Genomic DNA, 19,573 nt, shown 5'->3' on the forward strand with positions numbered 1-19,573 from the left:
AGACTTTATTTTCACATATTCAGATTTTAAACATTACTTGTGTTGTATGAGCCTAGTGTGTGGGTTCAAACAAAAACCTTCTGGACAGCACCCTGGATCTTTAACTTCTACGCAACATAAATTAAAACATGAGAGGAGCTAACACAGGTTCATCTTTATTTGTTTGCTTATACAATAATATAATCAGGCTTACTGAATTTCCTTCCCGAAGCTCTCTGATGTGCCTTTGATAACAGAAGCATTAAATGCATTCAAACAAACAAGAGAAAATCTCTTGCCTTCATATCCCACTTTCCGATAAGTGGATTTGAGATGCCCACGAGAGAAGGAGAACGAGGAGCAGGTGGAGAACAGGCAAATGTTCACACAGTATTCCCCTCTGTATTACCAGTTCATATCACAGACGGAGGTTTACTCGGGTCTGGGCTGAAGCTAATTAGGCTGGACCTAATTGGTGCTAATTCGAGGCCAGATATACACAGACCGTATTTGCATATCTTTAATTAAGATCAAAATGAACATAACATCACTGACATTTTCAATGTAGAGACTAGCCTCAGGAGCTTAAGAGTTGAAAACATTTCTTGGAAGAAGTCTAGTATGTGTTTGAGATTGGCGTTAACTAGGGTGGCCATTTGTGCCAATTCCGCCGGACACGTCCCGAACATGTTTTTGGGTCCGTTCTCCGGAAGTCATACGTCATTGAGGTTCTCACGTTTCAGTTAAAATACATTCGAAAATTAAGATTTATTTCTTTTTAGACATACAATCATTGTAGTTTCATTCTTACCTTGAAATGTAACGGTTGCTTTTCTGAAATTAAACCCGAAATATTAAACTTTGATGACGTATGCGGTCGACCAACGCGATTTCCGGAGAACGAACCCGAAAACATGTTCGGGACGTGTCCGGCGGAACTGGCACGAATGGCCACCCTAGCGTTTACACCTGATGTTAAAGGATTACTCCACTTTCATAGAAAAAAATCTTGATAATTTACTCACCCCCGTGTCATCCAAGATGGTTATGTCTTTCTTTGTTCAGTCGAGAAGAAGTTACGTTTTTTTAGGGAAACATTCCAGGATTTTTCTCCATATAGTGGACTTTAGTGGACCTCAACAGTTTACAGTTTCAATGGAGCTTCAAAGGGCTCTAAATGATCCCAAACGAGGCATAAGGGTCTTATCTAGTGAAACGATTGTCATTTTCACCAAAGAAAATAAAAAAATTATGTACTTTTAAACCACAACTTCTCGAATTGCACTAGCCGTGTTAGTCGTTAGCGCGACCTTACGTAATTACGTCGAAAGGTCACGCATTACATATGTGAAACGAACACTTGCAGACCATTTTAAACAATAAACGGACAAAAAACATTAATTAGTATCACTCCACATACAACATCTTCTTTCTTCACACTTGTAAACACTGGAGCGGTAGTTTCGCATACGTCATGCTTGACCTTTCGACGTGATTACCTAATACGAAAGGTCACGCTGACAAGTTGTTGTGGTTTAAAAGTAAAATTGGTATTTTTTTGACTAAAATGACAATCGTTTCGCTAGATAAGACCCTTATGCCTCGGTTGGGATCGTTTAGAGCCCTTTGAAGCTGCATTAAAACTGCAATTTTAAAGGTTGAGGTCCACTATATGGAGAAAAATCCTGGAATGTGGAGTAATCCTTTAAGATATGGGTGAACTGGTATGATTAAGACACATGACTGCCTACTAACTTGTTAATAAAACACAGTGATGCAATGACTGATGTATGCGACAACCAAATACCCCTCCCCTCAATATTCAGGCAAATGCAAGGTGAAAATGAAACCACTTGCAATTGGACTACTAGAGACAACTTGATCTAAAGTGTAAACAGTGCCAAAAATACTTCGTACTGTAAGTTCCTGTTTGATGCACTCAATAGTGGCTTCCAACGCTCGCGTCCCGCGAGTGGCCTCATCCTCTACCGCTTTTACAGTCTTCAGTAGAGATGTTACGTTGGTCACCATTACCTGCAATATATGAAGAAATGAGAGAGGTCAAACTTTATCAAACTTTTTTAGTTTGAGCCATTTAGCCCTATAAATGACATTTTACGGCTGCAATGAGACGCAATTAATTTTTTGAAAAGGATCCCATCTGTTACAGTATAATTAACTCGCTTGCTAAAAACGTCCAAAATTAATGCCGGTACAAACAGTTCAGTCAAACTGTGATGACAACCAGTGAATTTTCTTGAGCTTGATGGCTCAATACAGCCAAAAAATGTCAATAGGATATCTCACACTCAAAGTGTGCTCTGCCGAATGGTTGAGAGGCCTGTCTCATAAAACTGTTTATGTAGAAACTCTCTCTAATCCAAATCAAAACGCCAGGAAAGTCTCTGACATTATAATGGACCACAGATGATGTCTGTAATGGATCATAGCCTTACTTTAGGCAACGTTTTAAATATAAGAGGAACAAAGGGGAAAACCCAGGAAAACAAAAGCGGGCCTAACACTAGCCCTTTGGGGTTGCCCCCACTACTATAAACTTGCACAAAAAAAAAAAACAATGAATGTTTGAGGGGAAACCCCAGATGATGTGAAGTCACCATATGTTGGAAGAATGTTAAAAAGGAAATCAGTGTAAAGGTCACAGGGGGTCACAGTCTCATTATTCGAGTATGTCAAACAAAACACCATATTGTACGCATGTGGAGGTTGTTCTCGGGGATTTAACAGAAAAGGTTAATGAAAACATGATTAGGAAAAGTATGAAAAAAATTCCCACCAAACAAGCCTGTGCACTGATCCACAAAATAGCTGTGAAGAAAATCAACAAGTGCCATTTTATTTTTATTTTTCTTTTTAATTTAAACGCAGTTAATCATTAATGCTTTGCTACTGTAGACGAAGTGGAGGGAAGACGGTAAAGATAAGAGAAAATGGAAATTTTTTTACCTATATTGCACTCAAACGCAGCATGGCTTTGATCCCTGCAGTGTGGCCATTGGGTCACACACATGGCCGCACTGTGATAAACATCACTGTAAGTTAAGCCTCCAATTGTGGCCACATGCTAAGATGACAGCAGGCAAAGAACGAGATGACAGCGCTCAGCCAAGAAAAGCTCAGCTCAGCCAGCTGTTAGCATGGCGTACACACAATGTGATAGCCACTAACATAAGATACGACCATTACTAAGCACACACACACAATACCTTGGCAGCACTCTTCAGCTGGTACATAGAAGGGTCATCCGCTGCCTTGCCCGAGGCACATTTGGTGGCGCTAATCAGCTCAGCCAAAGCTTTAGCAACGTCTCTGACTGCGTTTATCAGAACCACCTGAGAGCGAGAGAGACAGGGAGGAAGTCGTTATCAGAATAACCTTTAGTCTGACATTGGCTTTATATCCCATAATGCATTGCACTTCCCCAGTACGCCAGCAAAAATGACAGTAGGAGTCTTTTTTATCAGAATCATGACAAGCGCCATCGGCTCTTACACGGAGCAAACCACAGCGTCCACACTTATTGCCCAGACTACCGTACTTTAGAGAAGAGCAAATTATATTCTCATTATGCTGTCAAAGGGTGTAAAAAATGATAAAAATTATTGCGAGCCAAATGCACATGAAATGAGATGAGATGCTGCACAAACAGCAAAACACGCACCTGTGTCTCCGGGTCCTCCGAGCCCATGCTTGTGGCACCCAGCTTGACCACATCTGTGAGCTGTGTGATGGTCTTGGCAGAGGACTGGGCCGCCTGGGCTAGTTTGTCCTGGCTCGAAGCAGCACCAGAAACAAGCAGCTTGGTGTCCTCTACCAGAGCTTTAGCAGTTTTCAATATGTTCTCCCTGAAGAGCAAAAAAAAAACAACAACAAATGTTTAACACTGTGGTGTGTTCTGGAAACACCTACTGCACGGAAAGCACACATCCGTTACCAACCTTAACCTTGGCATCATATAATTATGATTTTAGACGTTGCTGTTTCTCAAATAAACCGTGTTGATACTCAATTTACTGTACACTTTGATATCAGTAGGTACGTTTACATGCAATAAAATAATCCATTTGTAATCGTATTGATGGCTCAATCATATAAAAAAAATTCTTCATGTAAACACCTTAATCAATAAGATTAAGGAACATTGGATGCAAATTTGGATCGTATTGAAGGGGGTGGTGTACTCTGATCTATGATCTGATCTGCAGGAGAAAAGTATGCATGTAAACGCGTGAATCCGATAGTATTTAGTATAATAGTATTTTCTAAATCGGATGCAAAAATACCTTGCACACATGCGCAGAACATTTGTGCTCCAAGTTCACGTGTTATATTTACCTCTTATATCACATGATTCTCTTCACAGAAACACGCAAGAGCAAGGCAAAAGCAACACGCATTATTAAGGTAACGTTAATGGGGTCACGCGATGTACTAAATTCTGCAGCGTTTATGTATACTTTTAAAACATTAGGCTACTAAAAGTAATAAAATAGCGTTGTGCCTTTTGAAAAGTGTGTTTTCATTACCTATATCTGAAAACTTCTTAAGAACAACTTTCTCAAACTCAGTTTTGACTTTTATCCAGAGCTCATGCGTGAACTCTACGAGAGATGCTGTCCGCAGGCGTAGCGTTGCCAAGTCATCTGCTTTTTTTCCCGAGTTTAGATTTGGGCTACTGTTTAAACTGTTTCCACCAGTTGTTTTTTTCTGTGGGTTAAAGATTAAATGATTTCGTTGATTAGTTATTGATATTTGGGCTGTGGAAAGTCATTGGGGTGCTTTTGGGCTAGTTTTGAACGTCCATTCTGATAGTTTTGATACACGAATCTGGCAAGCCTGGCTGTGTATATAATGTAAATGTAAACCAACATTTAAATCAGATTGCAATGTTTAGGGTGCATGTAAAGCGACAGGCTACCATTCATTTTCAATGCGAGCGACAAGCGATGACCAAGGTGGGGCCAAAATAGACAAGAAGGCTATACAAATGCAGAGCGATGCGACAAAGCGACTGCCAATCGGAGTATAGTGGCAGCATGACATAGGTCTGAGGCTCAAGTCGAAGAAAATATTCAAGATGGCGGAAAATGCGTATTTCTGTATATATCTGATAAGTTTGGCATTTTGGGCCCTATTTTAACGATCTGAAACGCAAGTGCGAAGCGCAACGCGCAAGTGAGTTTGTGGGCGGATCTTGGGCGCTGTTGCTATTTTCCCGGCGTGAGAAATAACTCTTGCGCCGGGCGCAAATCAATAAGGGGTTGGTCTGAAGTAGGTTCATTATTCATAGGTGTGGTTTGGGCGTAACGTCAAATAAACCAATCAGAACGCTATCCAACATTCCCTTTAAGCGCAAGGGCGCAAGTTCCATGGCGGGTTGCTATTATTATGACGGATTTACCAGGCGCACGCCAGGAGCGGTTTACAGCCGAGGAGACCGACTTTCTTGTAAGAGCAGTCAAAGACAGAGAAGTTGTTTTGTATGGGGATAGGAGAAACCCGCCCAAATCAGCGTAGGTTAAACAGGCGTGAGAGGAAATAGCCAAAGTCTCATCAGCTGGCATCCCCATCGTTGCGCAAAGCGCTACAATGATGTCAGGAGACGGGGGAATCCCAAGCTTGCCAGCATAAATCGGGCACGCCGTGTAACGGGAGGTGGATCTGCCTCTACACAGACGCCAGCAGAGGACATTGCTGCGTCCACCCTCACCGCTGAAAGGCTTTGGGGGCTTTGAAATCGGACTCAAGAAACGCAAGCAAGGTCCAACCCCAAAGTACTCTTACAAATCAAGTTCATATACATTAAGGTTTCTTATGAAAACATTTTAATTATTATTTACATAAAATAAACGTAATACAGCCACACAACAAACTTATGAAAATATTTTAATCGTTATTTGCATGAGAATTTTTTAATGCAGCCACACAATAAATAAAAACTATCACCACAATGCTCACCACTATGATTCCCCTTATCTCGTGTATTAATATTTTTAAGTGTAACAATTTATGATTTGCAAAAATAACTGTTGCATCTGTGTAGATTAGATGCAAAGTGTATGCGCGTTGTAGACTTATTTTCTTGGTTCATTTTGCTCATCAAGAAAAAGCATCTTAATTTCAGAATTTTTAGAAAACAAGACAAAAATACTAAGAATTTTTTTTCTTGAAAATTTTTTTTTGCAGTGTAGCCAAGGAATGCCCATCAAGCAAGTGCGTGTCGCTCGGTGTCGTTCACTTTTGTAGCTAATGTGAATGTAGGGTTAAATTCAGTCAGATTGACAACATTTTGTGCATGTAAACATAGCCAGTGAGTCGAAGTCAGTCAGATTTTGAGCAGAAAATGCCAGTGCATGAAAGGCACAGACTCCAAATTTTTACCCTCCATGTAGTTAAATGAAATCAAATATGTTTGATATTTTTGTTCCAACTTCAGAGGAAATCTCATAGTGCATGGTGAATAACAATTTAAATCTGAAGTAATACACAGACAGGCCATTGGAAATGTCAAGATAAAATGAAAATGGCGAACGAGCCTAGCAATGGGAAGAATTCTGTTGTTTTTCCAATTTTCCAATTTCTTTGTTTTCGAAACTACTTCACAGTTGTTTAGTATGCGATGCCTGTTTGTATTTTTTAGGTCTATTACTTTAAAGTCTATGTGAAGTCCGATATTAAATTTGTTCTCAGTTTGTCCCACCACAGAAAAATTTATTATTCACCATCCAGACAAATTTGAGTGATTTAACAAACCGCCAAGTAAATAAAATAAGTTATCAAAATCTTGGCTCTAATCTTACTCTAAGCTCTCAAACGCTGGGGCGTGTCCGCTGTCACCGCTGATACCACAGCTTTAACTTTCAAATAAGCTGCAGGGTTCCCACACCTTAGTTAACTTCAAATTCAAGGACCTTTCAAAGACTTTCCAGGTCCAATACCCTAAAATTCAAGGACTAAATGTGGGGACACATTTCAAGTGAAAGCAAGGTAACATCGTGTTACTTTTTAAGATACATTGTTACAGTTCCCTTTCGAGGGAACTCGCGCTGCGTCACTGCGGTGACACTTTGGGGACGCCTCAAAGGGTAAGTCCGTCTGAATGTGTATATCAAATTCAACCAATGGTGAGGCTTACCAACAAAGACAGGGTGACACGGGAGCCAGGAAGTATATCGCTATCTGAAATATTGGCAAAGACGCCGTTACAGGGACACAGGAAGTATGGCAATGGAGACGCAGCGTCTCGTTCCCTTCTCAGGGAACAACAGTTAAATACGTAACCCGAGACGTTTTCATGTGTCAAACACAACTATGCAAAAAAGCATTTTGGTATGAATCAATATTCACATACAGAAGATATAAGCATTTAAAGCGAACAGTTTAGCACGTGTTTTTATGATATTATCCTACACAACACAGGGAATTAAATGGATTTTTCCCCCCAGAAAACTTCTTGCATAAAACAGATTCAAGCACTTTCAATGACCTGTATCTATGTATGTATATTTTCAAAAGCTTCCCAGAGCCTTGAATTTCACCCCCAGATTCACAAACTTTCAAGGATTTCAAGGACCCGTAGGAAACCTGAAGCTGCAACCTGCTCTTGATTGTGTTAGGGGCGGGGCCATGTTCGGTGGCTCCAGTGCGTCATCGAGCCACCTTTTTAACCCCGCCCAAACAATCCTGAACACAGAAATGTAAAAAAAAAGTTTAACGGTGTAACTCCACGATTCATAGTTCACAGTCTTTATAAAGTGTTTTAGCAATACATTTCTATAATATTCATAATGTGTTAACTTAAGAAACAAAGTCTCACCTGTGGTCAGCGAAGGACTCCTCGTTCTCAGAGTTGAGCGTGCCGGCTGAAGCAAACATGATGGTGGTGTCCAGGTCTGCGATGATGCCGGAAACAGAACTGGCTGCAGTTATGCAGGCTTGAGTTCCTTTATTACCGGCCTGCAGGGCTGATAACACCATGGACACCTGGAGGAAAAAAACAAATCACACTTCATTATAAACTCCATAGGTAGCATCTGGATAGCTTTAGGAGCTTCTCTTGGGTGATGATAATGAAATGAATGCTGTTTGGACTAAAGCACTCATTGGTCACGCTTTAAATTACACTGTATGTTTCATAATAGCCAGTTACAGACTAATTTAACTAAACATGCACTTGTATAGAATATGTACAAATAATTATTTAATGACACATTTAATATCAGTATGCGTGACCCTGCCAGTAAAAAGTTGGATGTTATTAGATTATTAGACTTTAATTGCTTGTTATTTATTACATAATACTGAATGTGCAGTAATACGAGTCTCGCATTTTATTACAGTACAGTTTTAAGTAAGTGTGTGAACCTTCAATGAAGTCGAGCACAGCTTTGAAGATATTACTGATCTTAGATCTGTGTATTAAAGGTCACGTTCTTCCTGATCCTATTTTTTAAACCCTAGTTAGTGTGTAATGTTGCTATAATAGCATAAATAATACCTGTAAAATGATAAAGGTCAAATTTCACTCCCAGGCAATATATTTTCTTTAACAGAATTCGCCTTTCAAAGCCTACAGCGAACGGCCGGTTTGGACTACAGCCCTCTACTTCCTGCTTTAATGACGAGTTTTTTGACTAAACTCCGCCCACAGGAATACATCAGTCGCCAGTTAAGCTAATGGCAAGCTAAGCTGCTATCGAATCACAACACACTAAACAAACTACACAATCAGAACTCATTACATATTTCTGAAGGAGCATCAGCTCGTTTTTAGGACAGTGAAAACAGTGGTATACACATAAGTAAATTGTGTAAAAAATAATGCTTTTTTACACGTGAAACATGAACATGTTATATATTGCGCACTGTAAAAAACAAAGCTTCATAAAACACAGAAAGAACGGGACATTTAAAAACTCCAGATGTTGAGCGATGGGCCCTGACAAGCCGCTTTCCGACAGTCAAAAAGTAAAATCATATTTACCTTTTTGTAGAGAAAAACATTAACCAAACAGTTATCTAAACATAAATATCCATATTCACATTACAGAAATGATTCCTGGCTGTGCCGAGGTTCAAACTGACTGGAATTGTCTGGTGGGGGAGTTGGGACATATTTAAACTGAGCTCATTTAAAGCAGTGAGAGGCAACAGCATGACCGCAGCGGGGACAGAACAAACTCACGCTATTGAGATGTAATCAAAGACGAAGAATATAGAGATGAATCCAATTCGCTTCATATAATGTCACAGGAAAAGCAACAGGGGTTTTTTGCAATCATTCGTGAACGGTATGAAAATAGCTGTAGGCACCGAATGCACTCGAGCAGTCAACTCTCACGTTTTTTTACCTCAGGCTACTGGTAAATCATTTCCACAACAACATGCTGCTTTTTCACAATTACTATTTTTCCAGGTTACGCTATAGGTCACCCAATATCCAAACTTATCATTTATATATGCAACATCTATACTATATACATAAATGTAATATGTAAGGAATAATTGTGAACAGGCCTTTGAATTAATAGAGAATAATGATCATCCAAGGTGGTAATGCGGCAACGACATGAAGCATGGATGCTCGTTATTTTCAAATAATTCAATGGACCAATTCCACTTATACCACAGTTAACATACTATAAGACATGTTCAGGTGTTTAAAAGGTTTACACAGAGAGAGAGAGAGAGAGAGAGAGAGAGAGAGAGAGAGAGAGAGAGAGAGAGAGAGAGAGAGAGAGAGAGAGAGAGAGAGAGAGAGAGAGAGAGAGAGAGAGAGAGAGAGAATGAGGCAAAACCAAGCTGAACAAGCAGGCTATCAGTGTTTATTTTATGTTTTCCTTTGTTTCACTTTTTACTTTAATAAATTATTTTCCATTTATTTATTTCACTTCCACGCATATATTTATTCTTTATTGTTTTTTGTGTACTTATTGAAGAGTTTTCTTTTCGTGTCTCAGCAGAAGGGTTGTGAGTTAATATTGTTGATTGTACTGTCACTGGAATAGGATAGCATGAATATGTGACGACTGTCTTAATGATTATAGTAAATGTTATTACTGCTCAATTGTATAAAAGGGGGTAGGTGACTTTTTTGTGATTTTCACAAAAGTTTCACAAAATGCCTTCCACGAAAATTTTCTTCTAAAAATATATAATCATACAAATATATCAAATGAAAGAACAGGCTCTCTGCTTTCAAACAAACAATAAACAAACAAACAAAACGGGGAAAAAAGTTTCATCCTATCTATATTTTTTCTCTGCTTATAAACTCTTTATAGGTATATGAGTATTTTTCTTCAAAAATACACATTTGTTAGCAAAAAGCTAAAATAATTGCATTTTTGTCAAGGAATTTTGTTGGAGATCAGATTCAGAACGATTATCTAAAAACACACACAGAGTTTAAAATTAATAAAAAAAATAGCTTCAGTTTTTTTTGTGCTGGGCAAAGATTAATCGAGATTTATTGCATACAAAATAAAAGTGATTTTTTTTGCATAATATATGTGTGTGTACTGTGTGTAATTATTATGTATATTTAATCACGCACACACACATACATATATTAATTTCAGAAATGTTTTATTTATATATAATTTTTAATTTATATATAATATATAAAAATATAAATAAATATATATACACCTGTTAATGTGTGTGTATAATTATTTTTTTTATTAATATATGAATGTGTGTGTGTGGTTAAATATACATAATAATTACACACAGTACACACACGTATATACTGCAAAAAAATCAATCACTTTTATTTTGTATGCGATTAATCGAGATTAATCTTTGCCCAGCACTAGTTTTTTTATTTATAAATTGGGTATTTTTTATTTATAAATTGGGTATTACAGATAACCATAAAAACAGGAACACGTTTTTTCATTCAAATGTTTTCTCTTAATTGAAGAGATAACTTGTAAATGGCGAGGAAAGAGTTAAATATATAAACATACAATATATCAAATGAAACAACAGACCCTCTGCTTTCAAACAAGAACTGGTTTCATCCTATCTTCATTTGTTCTCTTTTTATTTGTAAAGGACTTTTGTTAGAGATCAGATGCAGAACGATGATCAAAACATAAAACACATATGGATTCAAAAACAGAAAATACTCGTTTTGTTGTGTAAAAAACGGCACCAAGTGGACAACAGCGAAAATATGGATTGTCATAAAAACTCGTCATTGGCAGGGAAGTGTTTTCTCTTAAATAACGAGATAACTCATCAATGGTGGGAAAAGAGTTAAATAAATCCCATATTTTTTAGTTAAACTTGGCGTAGTGATATGGAAATGTGATAAGGTCGACAGACCTGGAACTACTTCATAGCTGTGCGTTTACTAAAAATAATGCCCACCCCTAAAATGCTTCTCAGCCAATCAGAATGAAGCACTCAACAACCCTATGATAAAATATGATTATAGATAGTAATTTAAACAAACTTATAAGTATGGAAAATACTTTTTAGTTGCTTTACATGTGACCCAGCCTGTGTACACCCAACTAAAGTCATTTTTAGTGATTTATAAAACCATCCTACATAATGTAAAGGCCATTCTGTGAAAATATCATCTTGATATCTTTAATATGGACTGTGGTTATGTGAAAGATTAAAAATAATCTTTGATTCTCCTAAATCTTATTATAAGATTATAAGACATTAATCTGGATTTCACAGACAGGATCACATGTATGCTCAAGAAGCAACCTTACCTTTTCAGTGACGGCTCGGGCATATTCGATCAACTCTCTCTTGGTGAAGCTGTCCGTCGGACTGATCTGAAGGGCTCCGGCCTTCTGCACCAGGTAGATGCAGCTGTGACCCAACTCCTGCACCCGTGACTTGATCTGGGATCCAACCTGGAAACACACCAATTTAGATGAGGATTCAGTCGAAATCCTCACGCATGCGACTGTAAAAGGCACAGCCTCTGTTTAACACAACTGTATGTGATAATTAAAAAGTGATTGTGTTGGCCTTTGAGGGAGCCCGACAGCGCTGTATGTTCATTATCTGACACACAGACTCGCGGGTGGGCGGCTCTTCATTATGTATATCGCAACGGGCTTTTAAGGCTCGTGGGGGCGCATGGTTACTATGGTAATGGCAGCGGCACTTACAGTGTGCGGAAAAGCTAGCGAAGAGAGAGCTAGCGAGTTCACATGTTGGATTTCCTTTTTTATTTTTAACGTGAACAAGAATGAACAGACCAGAGAAAAGGTGTGAAATGTGTTGGTCTGTGTTTATAATTTGCTTATGGCCTCATGTGAAAGTGTAACATTGTATGTGTTCGCTTTAAGACATTTAATAGTTTAATAGCACTGAAATAAAATGGTGTTAACGAATTTGTAATTTAGGAAACAATGTACGAGGGAATAGGTCATGCCAAAATTTGTCATGCTTAAACAATTTCAAACCCACTTTCTTTAAAACCAGTAAAATTTCATTAAAGGCAGGCGTATATCTAGTTATTGTATACAAAACATGACGTAAGACGACTTGACACACATCACAATAGTATTACAGATAAATTTTACGTACAATTTATGTTATGCTTTTTATTATTTTGGCTTGGTAAAGAATCAAAATGTTTTTTGTGGGTTCCACACAAGATAGAAGGACCTAATTCCAAAATGTTTATTTTTGGTGAACTATTCCTTTAAATCAAACATTTGTGTGGTCTTTGAACCATCTGCGCTTGTGCATCTGTATGTGTTAGTGAGCAGATCTCAGATCAGTGATCTGTGGTGTGTAGTCAGATTGCTGGATTGATCCTCACCTCCTCTGGCTCGGCGGTAGAGGCTGCCAGACGGCCTTGCTGTGCCAGCTGGCTGTAATCCACAGTCACCTGAGACGCCAGCCCACCCAACTCTTCTGGACATGTCACAGATTTAGTCATCTGGAGTCACATAACAGAAGACACGGTAGTGTAAGTAGGAAATATGAGCTGTTTGATCTATGCGACACAGTGTGAAAAAGTAATACAATTAAGGGACAATTGAAATAGCGAATTGAAAATGCAGCGAATTGAAAATGCGCCCAATGGAAACGCTGCAATTCCGCATAAACTCCCATATATCGCAAAAATGTATTTATGCTCGGGTGATGTGGTTTTTTAGGCAATTCGAATTTTTGTGAAGGAATATTTCTCAAATTTCCAATGAAAACGTTTTTTTTGCATTTAAATGTCACCTGACGAGCGTAAAAGTCAAATGGTCATTTTTTAACTCTTTCCCTGCCAATGACGAGTTTTTACGGCAATCCATAGTTCCGCTATTATCCACCAGGTGCCACTCTTACTCAACTTATAAAAGGAAGAAATCCACTCAGGCCAAACAGTAAGAACTCCATGTATTAGGGCTGGGACAACGCGTCGACGTAATCAGATATGTAAATCAACATGTATAAATTGCTATTAGTTAATTAATGGGGAGATAATCGAGAATCGAATCGAAGTCGAATCGGACTGATAAAATGAATCATTAGATTAATCGATGCATCGAAAAAATTATCGCTAGATTAATCGTTTAAAAAATAATCGTTTATCCCAGCCCTACCATGTATGTTTTTATCATCACTCTGAATCAGATTTCTATCAAAAGTCCTTCACAAAAATGCAATTATCTCAGCTTTTTGCTCAAAATTTTGTATTTTGAAGAATCCTACCCATATTTGAGAGGTGATAAAAAGAGAACAAATGAAGATAGGATGAATCGTTTTTTGTTTGAAAGCAGAGGGTCTATTATTTTTTATATATTTTATGTTTATATATTTAAAGAAGAAAATTTAAACGTTTGTGAAAATCAATAAAAAATGCTTGCGGGGAAAGAGTTAAATATGGCGCGGTATATTTGGTTCGAGGACAAGACAAAAGAGGTGTGCTCGACTTTATGTAGCGTCACAAGAAAGCGCATTACATCAAAATACAGCAAGAGAGATTCGGGAGTCAACTGCTTTGTATTCTTTCGAATCGCTCTCGCAATATTTTAATATCATCCGTATTCAGTCTGTGCGGTGCCGTATAAAGTCAAACACACCTATTGTCATGTTTTTTGGAATGACTTATCCAGAGAAAACAAAATTATGTTTTAATTGCATAACATCGGATAATGGAAATGCCGTCATTTTGTAATATTTTTTGTCAACACTTAAAAAATAATGCAAGTTTTGTGCAAATCTTTAATGGAAACACAGCTAATAAAGGCTCCAAGTTGGCAACACTGTTTTTAAAATGAGTAATTATATTGTTAAAAGGCTTATAAACTAAATTTAACCCCTTAAAGGGACACTGCATTATTTAACAGAAAAACTTCAACAAATCAAATACAAAAAGCTAAACATGGCACATATCTCTGAAACGCTGAAATTCTTGTGATTTGAATGATGTAAACCCTTTTAAGATACAATCAACACAGCAGGTACAATTTGTGTCCTTTTTAGGCATTTTTAGCCTTTTTCAGGAATGCTAAGGGTTTTTTAAGTTGCAATATAGTTTTAATAATTATAAAAGGATTTAAGAAATTCCTAGAATACTAAAAATATCAGAATCAAAGTTTAATTTGAATAATTAATTTCAGTCTTTGACATGACCTTACTCAGTAAATATTAAAGATATGAAGGTTGTATTTTCACAAAATGTTCTTTACATTCTGTAGGATGATTTTATGTAGAAAACAGTAAATCACAAACAATGACTTAAACTGGGTTTTTACAGACTGTGTAACATTTATGGCTTTGTGGCCAGTGAAACTGTCTCCACAGATGTAGCCAACATGCGTCAAACCAAAAGTGTGGCCGTTTTAAAAGAAAGGATGTGTTTGACATGTGCTTACCATTTCCTGTGCTGTTATAGCGATAGCTTTTGAAAACTTCACCATGGTGGTCTGGTAATCCACAAAAGTGCCGTCAGGCTCTGGCGGCGTTCCTTCATCCATCTGTGAAGTGAACACATCCAGATAATAATGACTTACTGCTGGAGTGAGTCCTAATACAAATGACGGTCTTTGAGCTGTGGATGTGCACGATACTGTGATTGCTTCCAATGGAAAACACATGATGACGAATACCCCATTGGCTGGTATTGTCTTCCATGACAGTATAATAAAAGACCACATACATCCAGCACTGATGAATGCTGTGTCAAGTCAGTCTAATAATGACATAAAAAGACAGCTGCAATACGTCAGATGGACTAGCAGATTGAGCTTCGAAAAGCATACTTGCGTGCAATCCCACTTTAGGAGAAGTAGATACTTGTCCAAAATCTAGGGTCAATGACGTGATGTTAATTATTTTGTGTCCGTATGGTTCAAGTAAATGTAAAAGGGTTAAAATTTAAAAATATATTTGCTGATTTCTTGCATACATTCTCTTTTTTGAGACCAAGTCTAAAATTTCTGGTTTTATTTCATTTTGAAAGAATATTTGAGGAATAATTGCGAAAATGTCAATGTGGTGTAACCGGTCTGTGTCAACTAGTGTAACTAGTATTTTTTTAAATGAAAATATAAATATAATTATAAAAAATGTGGAATAAAATATAATCATCTAGTTAAGTGTAATATGATTTTTTTACACACATTTTTTGAAATTATTTGCCAAAAATTATTTAAAAAACAGCGGTTTTCAGCAAATGTCAGGACAAATATTACAAAAACGCATAAAAATTTACATTTAGAAATAACTAATAAATAATATTTTAAATGTTTTTTATGATTACGCTTACATGCTATCAAGGTGAATAAAATAATTAATATTTCTCATTCTTTGGCGCAAATAGCGGTCACAGCATTTGACATTTTCAGGTCCATTCAGTCTTAACTTTCATGAAAGTGGTGCAAATGTAATTTTTTTTGCATAAAATTAACATAAATACACTATGTGCATTGAAATAACCCTGATGCATGCAAGTTTTTTGAAAAGATGTTTGAATTTCTCATCTTGCCAAACCGTTTGTCACTGACCCCGTTTACCTCTTTCACAGCGTTTACCTCTTTTCACTGCTACATTCGTACCTCAAAAAGCAATGCATGAACCATGTGTTAGTAAATGTCATTTTGTCATGTTTGTGAGGACTAAGTGTAACTTATGCAACACATTTTTTGGCATTTTTGAACAGCGATAGATGCGCGGATCAATGTATAAACAACCCGCACCCGATCGACATTTTCAACTAACCCGCCCGCAACTTGAACCGCAAAAAAGAATATATTGTACCCGACCTGCTTCGTGGCCTGCAATTAAAAAAAAAAGTAGTAATTGTCTAAAACAGTTAATTGGCATCTTTATTTCAAACACCCGACTGACCGCGACCCGAATATCATAAAAAGTATTTTTGGATGACTCCAAAAAACCGTGGGTAACAGCGTGGTCATTTTGGATCAAAAGACCAGGCGGACACTGTGATTGGACGGCCAAGTGAGAAGTGACATTGACAAGCTGAGCTTTTCATCCAAAGTTAAATATTTTTTAACTCTCTGCGCTTAGCGCAGACAAAACCTGCCAGCAGCTGGTTTTTTTGAAAAGTGCTGCACTTACATTGAAAACGATTAAAAACAAATGTCGGCCGCCGGCATAAACGCTTTGGTGTGCATGCTACCTTAGTATTTCGTATGCCTGCTTTTTGACAACATGCACTTAAGCTGATCTGCACAAAGTTATTGCAAAACCTGATGATCCATGTTATGATCCTAGAATAATTCGGCAAGAGCATACTGTGTGCTTTAAGGCAAGTAAGTAAATGTGACCTTTTGAGTTAACAAGATGGTCGATGCCACAAATTCATATTAAATCAGTGACCTATAAGTAAAGCATCTTAAACCATTTTCAAACCTACATTTCTGCTTCAACCCAGGTATGAATATATGTTTTACTAAAATCTTTTAAATCCCAATCTAAAGATACTGCTATTGGCTAAACCCATATGGGTGATTCTCGCGAAATTAGACTTATGAGGAGTCATGAAACATTTTGATAAAAAAGTAAATGCTAGCAAAATAAGAAGCATACAGTTACAAACATCTCTTCATGTACTATTTTGGACATGATTTCAAATGACATCATACAAACCAATTTTGTTGTTTTTTCCACATTTAATGGGAAAATTTTCATTACCGCAACGTGTCCATGACTGGATTTGGGTTCTTTGATATGGAAATATTTATAATAAAAAAAATCAAAAAAAGAAAAAGCTTCAGTGCATGTTATACTATAAACATTTACAGTAAAGAAACATGTGATATTTGGTGATCATTGGTAAATGGAGAGACAATAATAAGGAATATAAATGTGTCCAAGACCAATTTTCTCATCCTCCGCAACAATTTTCAATCATTGTTTAAGCCCTCAAGGAACTAACATTTAAATAAATTGTTGGAAGGGACATAATTGACTGTGACACTCAAGATGGCTACCAGGTAAGCAGATCTTATTTTTTCTCTCCAGATAAAAGTTAAAATTTTGTTTGTCATAGTACCTAGACAACTTTTTAGTTCTTATTACCGAAACATGAGTTTGTAAATGCATATATTTAATGTAATATCATGTTGCAGTAATGATCATTTTTGATAATGATAATAGTAAGTTCAGACCTTAATCTTATATGTGCAAAAAAAAAATGGCTTCAATGGGTTTTTAAAAATTCTGATGATTGACACCTTCCAAATCTGGATTTCGTGAGAATCACCCATATCAGTGGTTTTGGATATAGTTAAATTAAGCCACTGACCCGTCCGATAGCTTCAGCAATGGATTCCACCATGCCGCCCACCATCCCACCTTCACTCGCTGCCTCATTCAGTGTCACCATGATGTCATCGACGGCCTCCTTCATCAGCTGGGCGGCCTCAGCTATTGCATCATGGGTATGAGTCGCCTGCAATATAAAGACGAGTGTCGTATCAATGCCGTGAACATTAGTCTGTGTCTTTCTGAGCAAAAGCTAAATTATTTTGTAAAAACACAGCATATACCTTAGGGTTGCCTCCCCCCTCTTTGGCAGCATACAGCATCTGTAGAGCCGATTCGAACAGGGTTTTGGTCTGATCCAATATGTTCATCTGTTGCTGGTGGTCGGCGTGTTTAGACGCCAGCCCCACCGACGCCACAATAGCCGGCTCGAAGTAGCTCGCCAACTGAGACACCTGAAAAACAAGGATGATCTGTTGATATCTTACATACAAATATAAACTGTTATGTATAAAGTGTATTTCAGGCAGGTTTTTACCTTATGTCCCAGTTGTGCGGCTTCCCCTCGTGCTGCAGTGTTGATAGGGTCAATGAGATGACCGATCTCCTGCACGGCAGAGGTCAGCTGCTCCTGCAAAGCCTGATGGGATAACATAAACATTAACATGAGGGTAACATACCTGAAGGTGAATAAACAATGACACAATTTTAATTTTTGGGTGAACAATCCCTTTAAGCAAATTCAACTTGTTTCTATAAGTTACAGCAACTGGTCAAAGTTTTTATGGTGCCATAAAATGGAAAACTGTATTTACCTAGGTAAAGATGAATACTAATGGGGCATACACACCAAATGCATATTCAGTAATTTCAACGAGTAGATATGCCTTAAACAAGTCTTCGCACAAGTAGAAAATATTCAACACAAGCGTAAAATTTGCAAGACAAAAAGTTAAATCCCGCGAGTTATCTAGAGTAGGGATGGGCATTTATCTCATTTTTTCATTTTGATTAATCCATAGGTCTGAAGAACGAGTACTCGATTAACTGAGGGCGGTGCAATCAAGGGGGCGGGGCATACGCGTCATGGTGAAAATAAAAATATTTTTATTAAAAACACTTAAATAAAATTTAATTTTGAAGAAACTATGACAGAACAATGAACACATACTAGATTATTAATGAATTAAATGTTTTTAACAGAAACCTCTTACAGGAAAAGCTGCGTGATGAAGTGAAACTAAAGGGTTAATAAACACAAACCGAAGCGATTTCTATATGACGCACTCTACATAATATTAAGCCTTTATACAACATAAATGTATTATACAACATGCATCTATCTGCATAAAATGCAAGACTTCAACTAAGTTTTCAACTAAGTTATGTACAGAAAGTTTAACTCCCGTTGTGGATGTGCACCATAAACAGTGCGTTTTTAAACACGTCCAGTCAAGCTTCATAACATTAAGCAGCTTTAAGTCTTTTTCTGTCATTTTAGCGATTAGCTGTGTCGTGTCGTCCTCTTCCCTGTTCTCAGTCAAGATGTAATGTAAATGCTCGTATGGCTCTCTGGTATCTCTTGACATTTGATGTTTAAATATGAGATGATAATCTATTGAACTTTTGACGGCACTGTACATTTTGCACCTGACTGAGTGTATTTCCGAAAATCCCGGCATTCTTTTGAACCATAGTGCCTCAGTGATGTGAGGTGTGGCCGGCTTCGTAGGATCGGCGAGATAGGCGCGTTGCCGCGCATTGCGCGGATCGGTGGGTTGCGCGTGGCGGGTGCGCGCTTGCGTGGAATTATCTGTTTGTTTTTGAATCATGCATGGTAATGTTACTGATGTCATACGTCTGCCTA

The 19,573-nt window shown here is 37.6% G+C and overlaps 1 protein-coding gene across 1 annotated transcript in view; it reads right to left on the reverse strand.

The window, feature by feature from the left end:
• Positions 1–19,573, reverse strand: part of tln2b (talin 2b) — a 156,269-nt gene that overhangs the window by 14,094 nt on the left and 122,602 nt on the right. The window contains exons 39-48 of the mRNA XM_065292101.2: positions 18,245–18,346; positions 17,991–18,161; positions 17,747–17,893; positions 14,853–14,954; positions 12,800–12,919; positions 11,733–11,879; positions 7,817–7,983; positions 3,662–3,845; positions 3,207–3,332; positions 1,897–2,013 (exon numbers count right to left, since the gene is read on the reverse strand). Coding sequence (XP_065148173.1) covers positions 1,897–2,013; positions 3,207–3,332; positions 3,662–3,845; positions 7,817–7,983; positions 11,733–11,879; positions 12,800–12,919; positions 14,853–14,954; positions 17,747–17,893; positions 17,991–18,161; positions 18,245–18,346 — 1,383 coding nt within the window. The remainder of the gene's footprint in view (positions 1–1,896; positions 2,014–3,206; positions 3,333–3,661; positions 3,846–7,816; positions 7,984–11,732; positions 11,880–12,799; positions 12,920–14,852; positions 14,955–17,746; positions 17,894–17,990; positions 18,162–18,244; positions 18,347–19,573) is intronic.

This window comes from Paramisgurnus dabryanus, chromosome 23, assembly GCF_030506205.2.
Source record: "Paramisgurnus dabryanus chromosome 23, PD_genome_1.1, whole genome shotgun sequence".
Lineage (NCBI taxonomy): Eukaryota > Metazoa > Chordata > Actinopteri > Cypriniformes > Cobitidae > Paramisgurnus > Paramisgurnus dabryanus.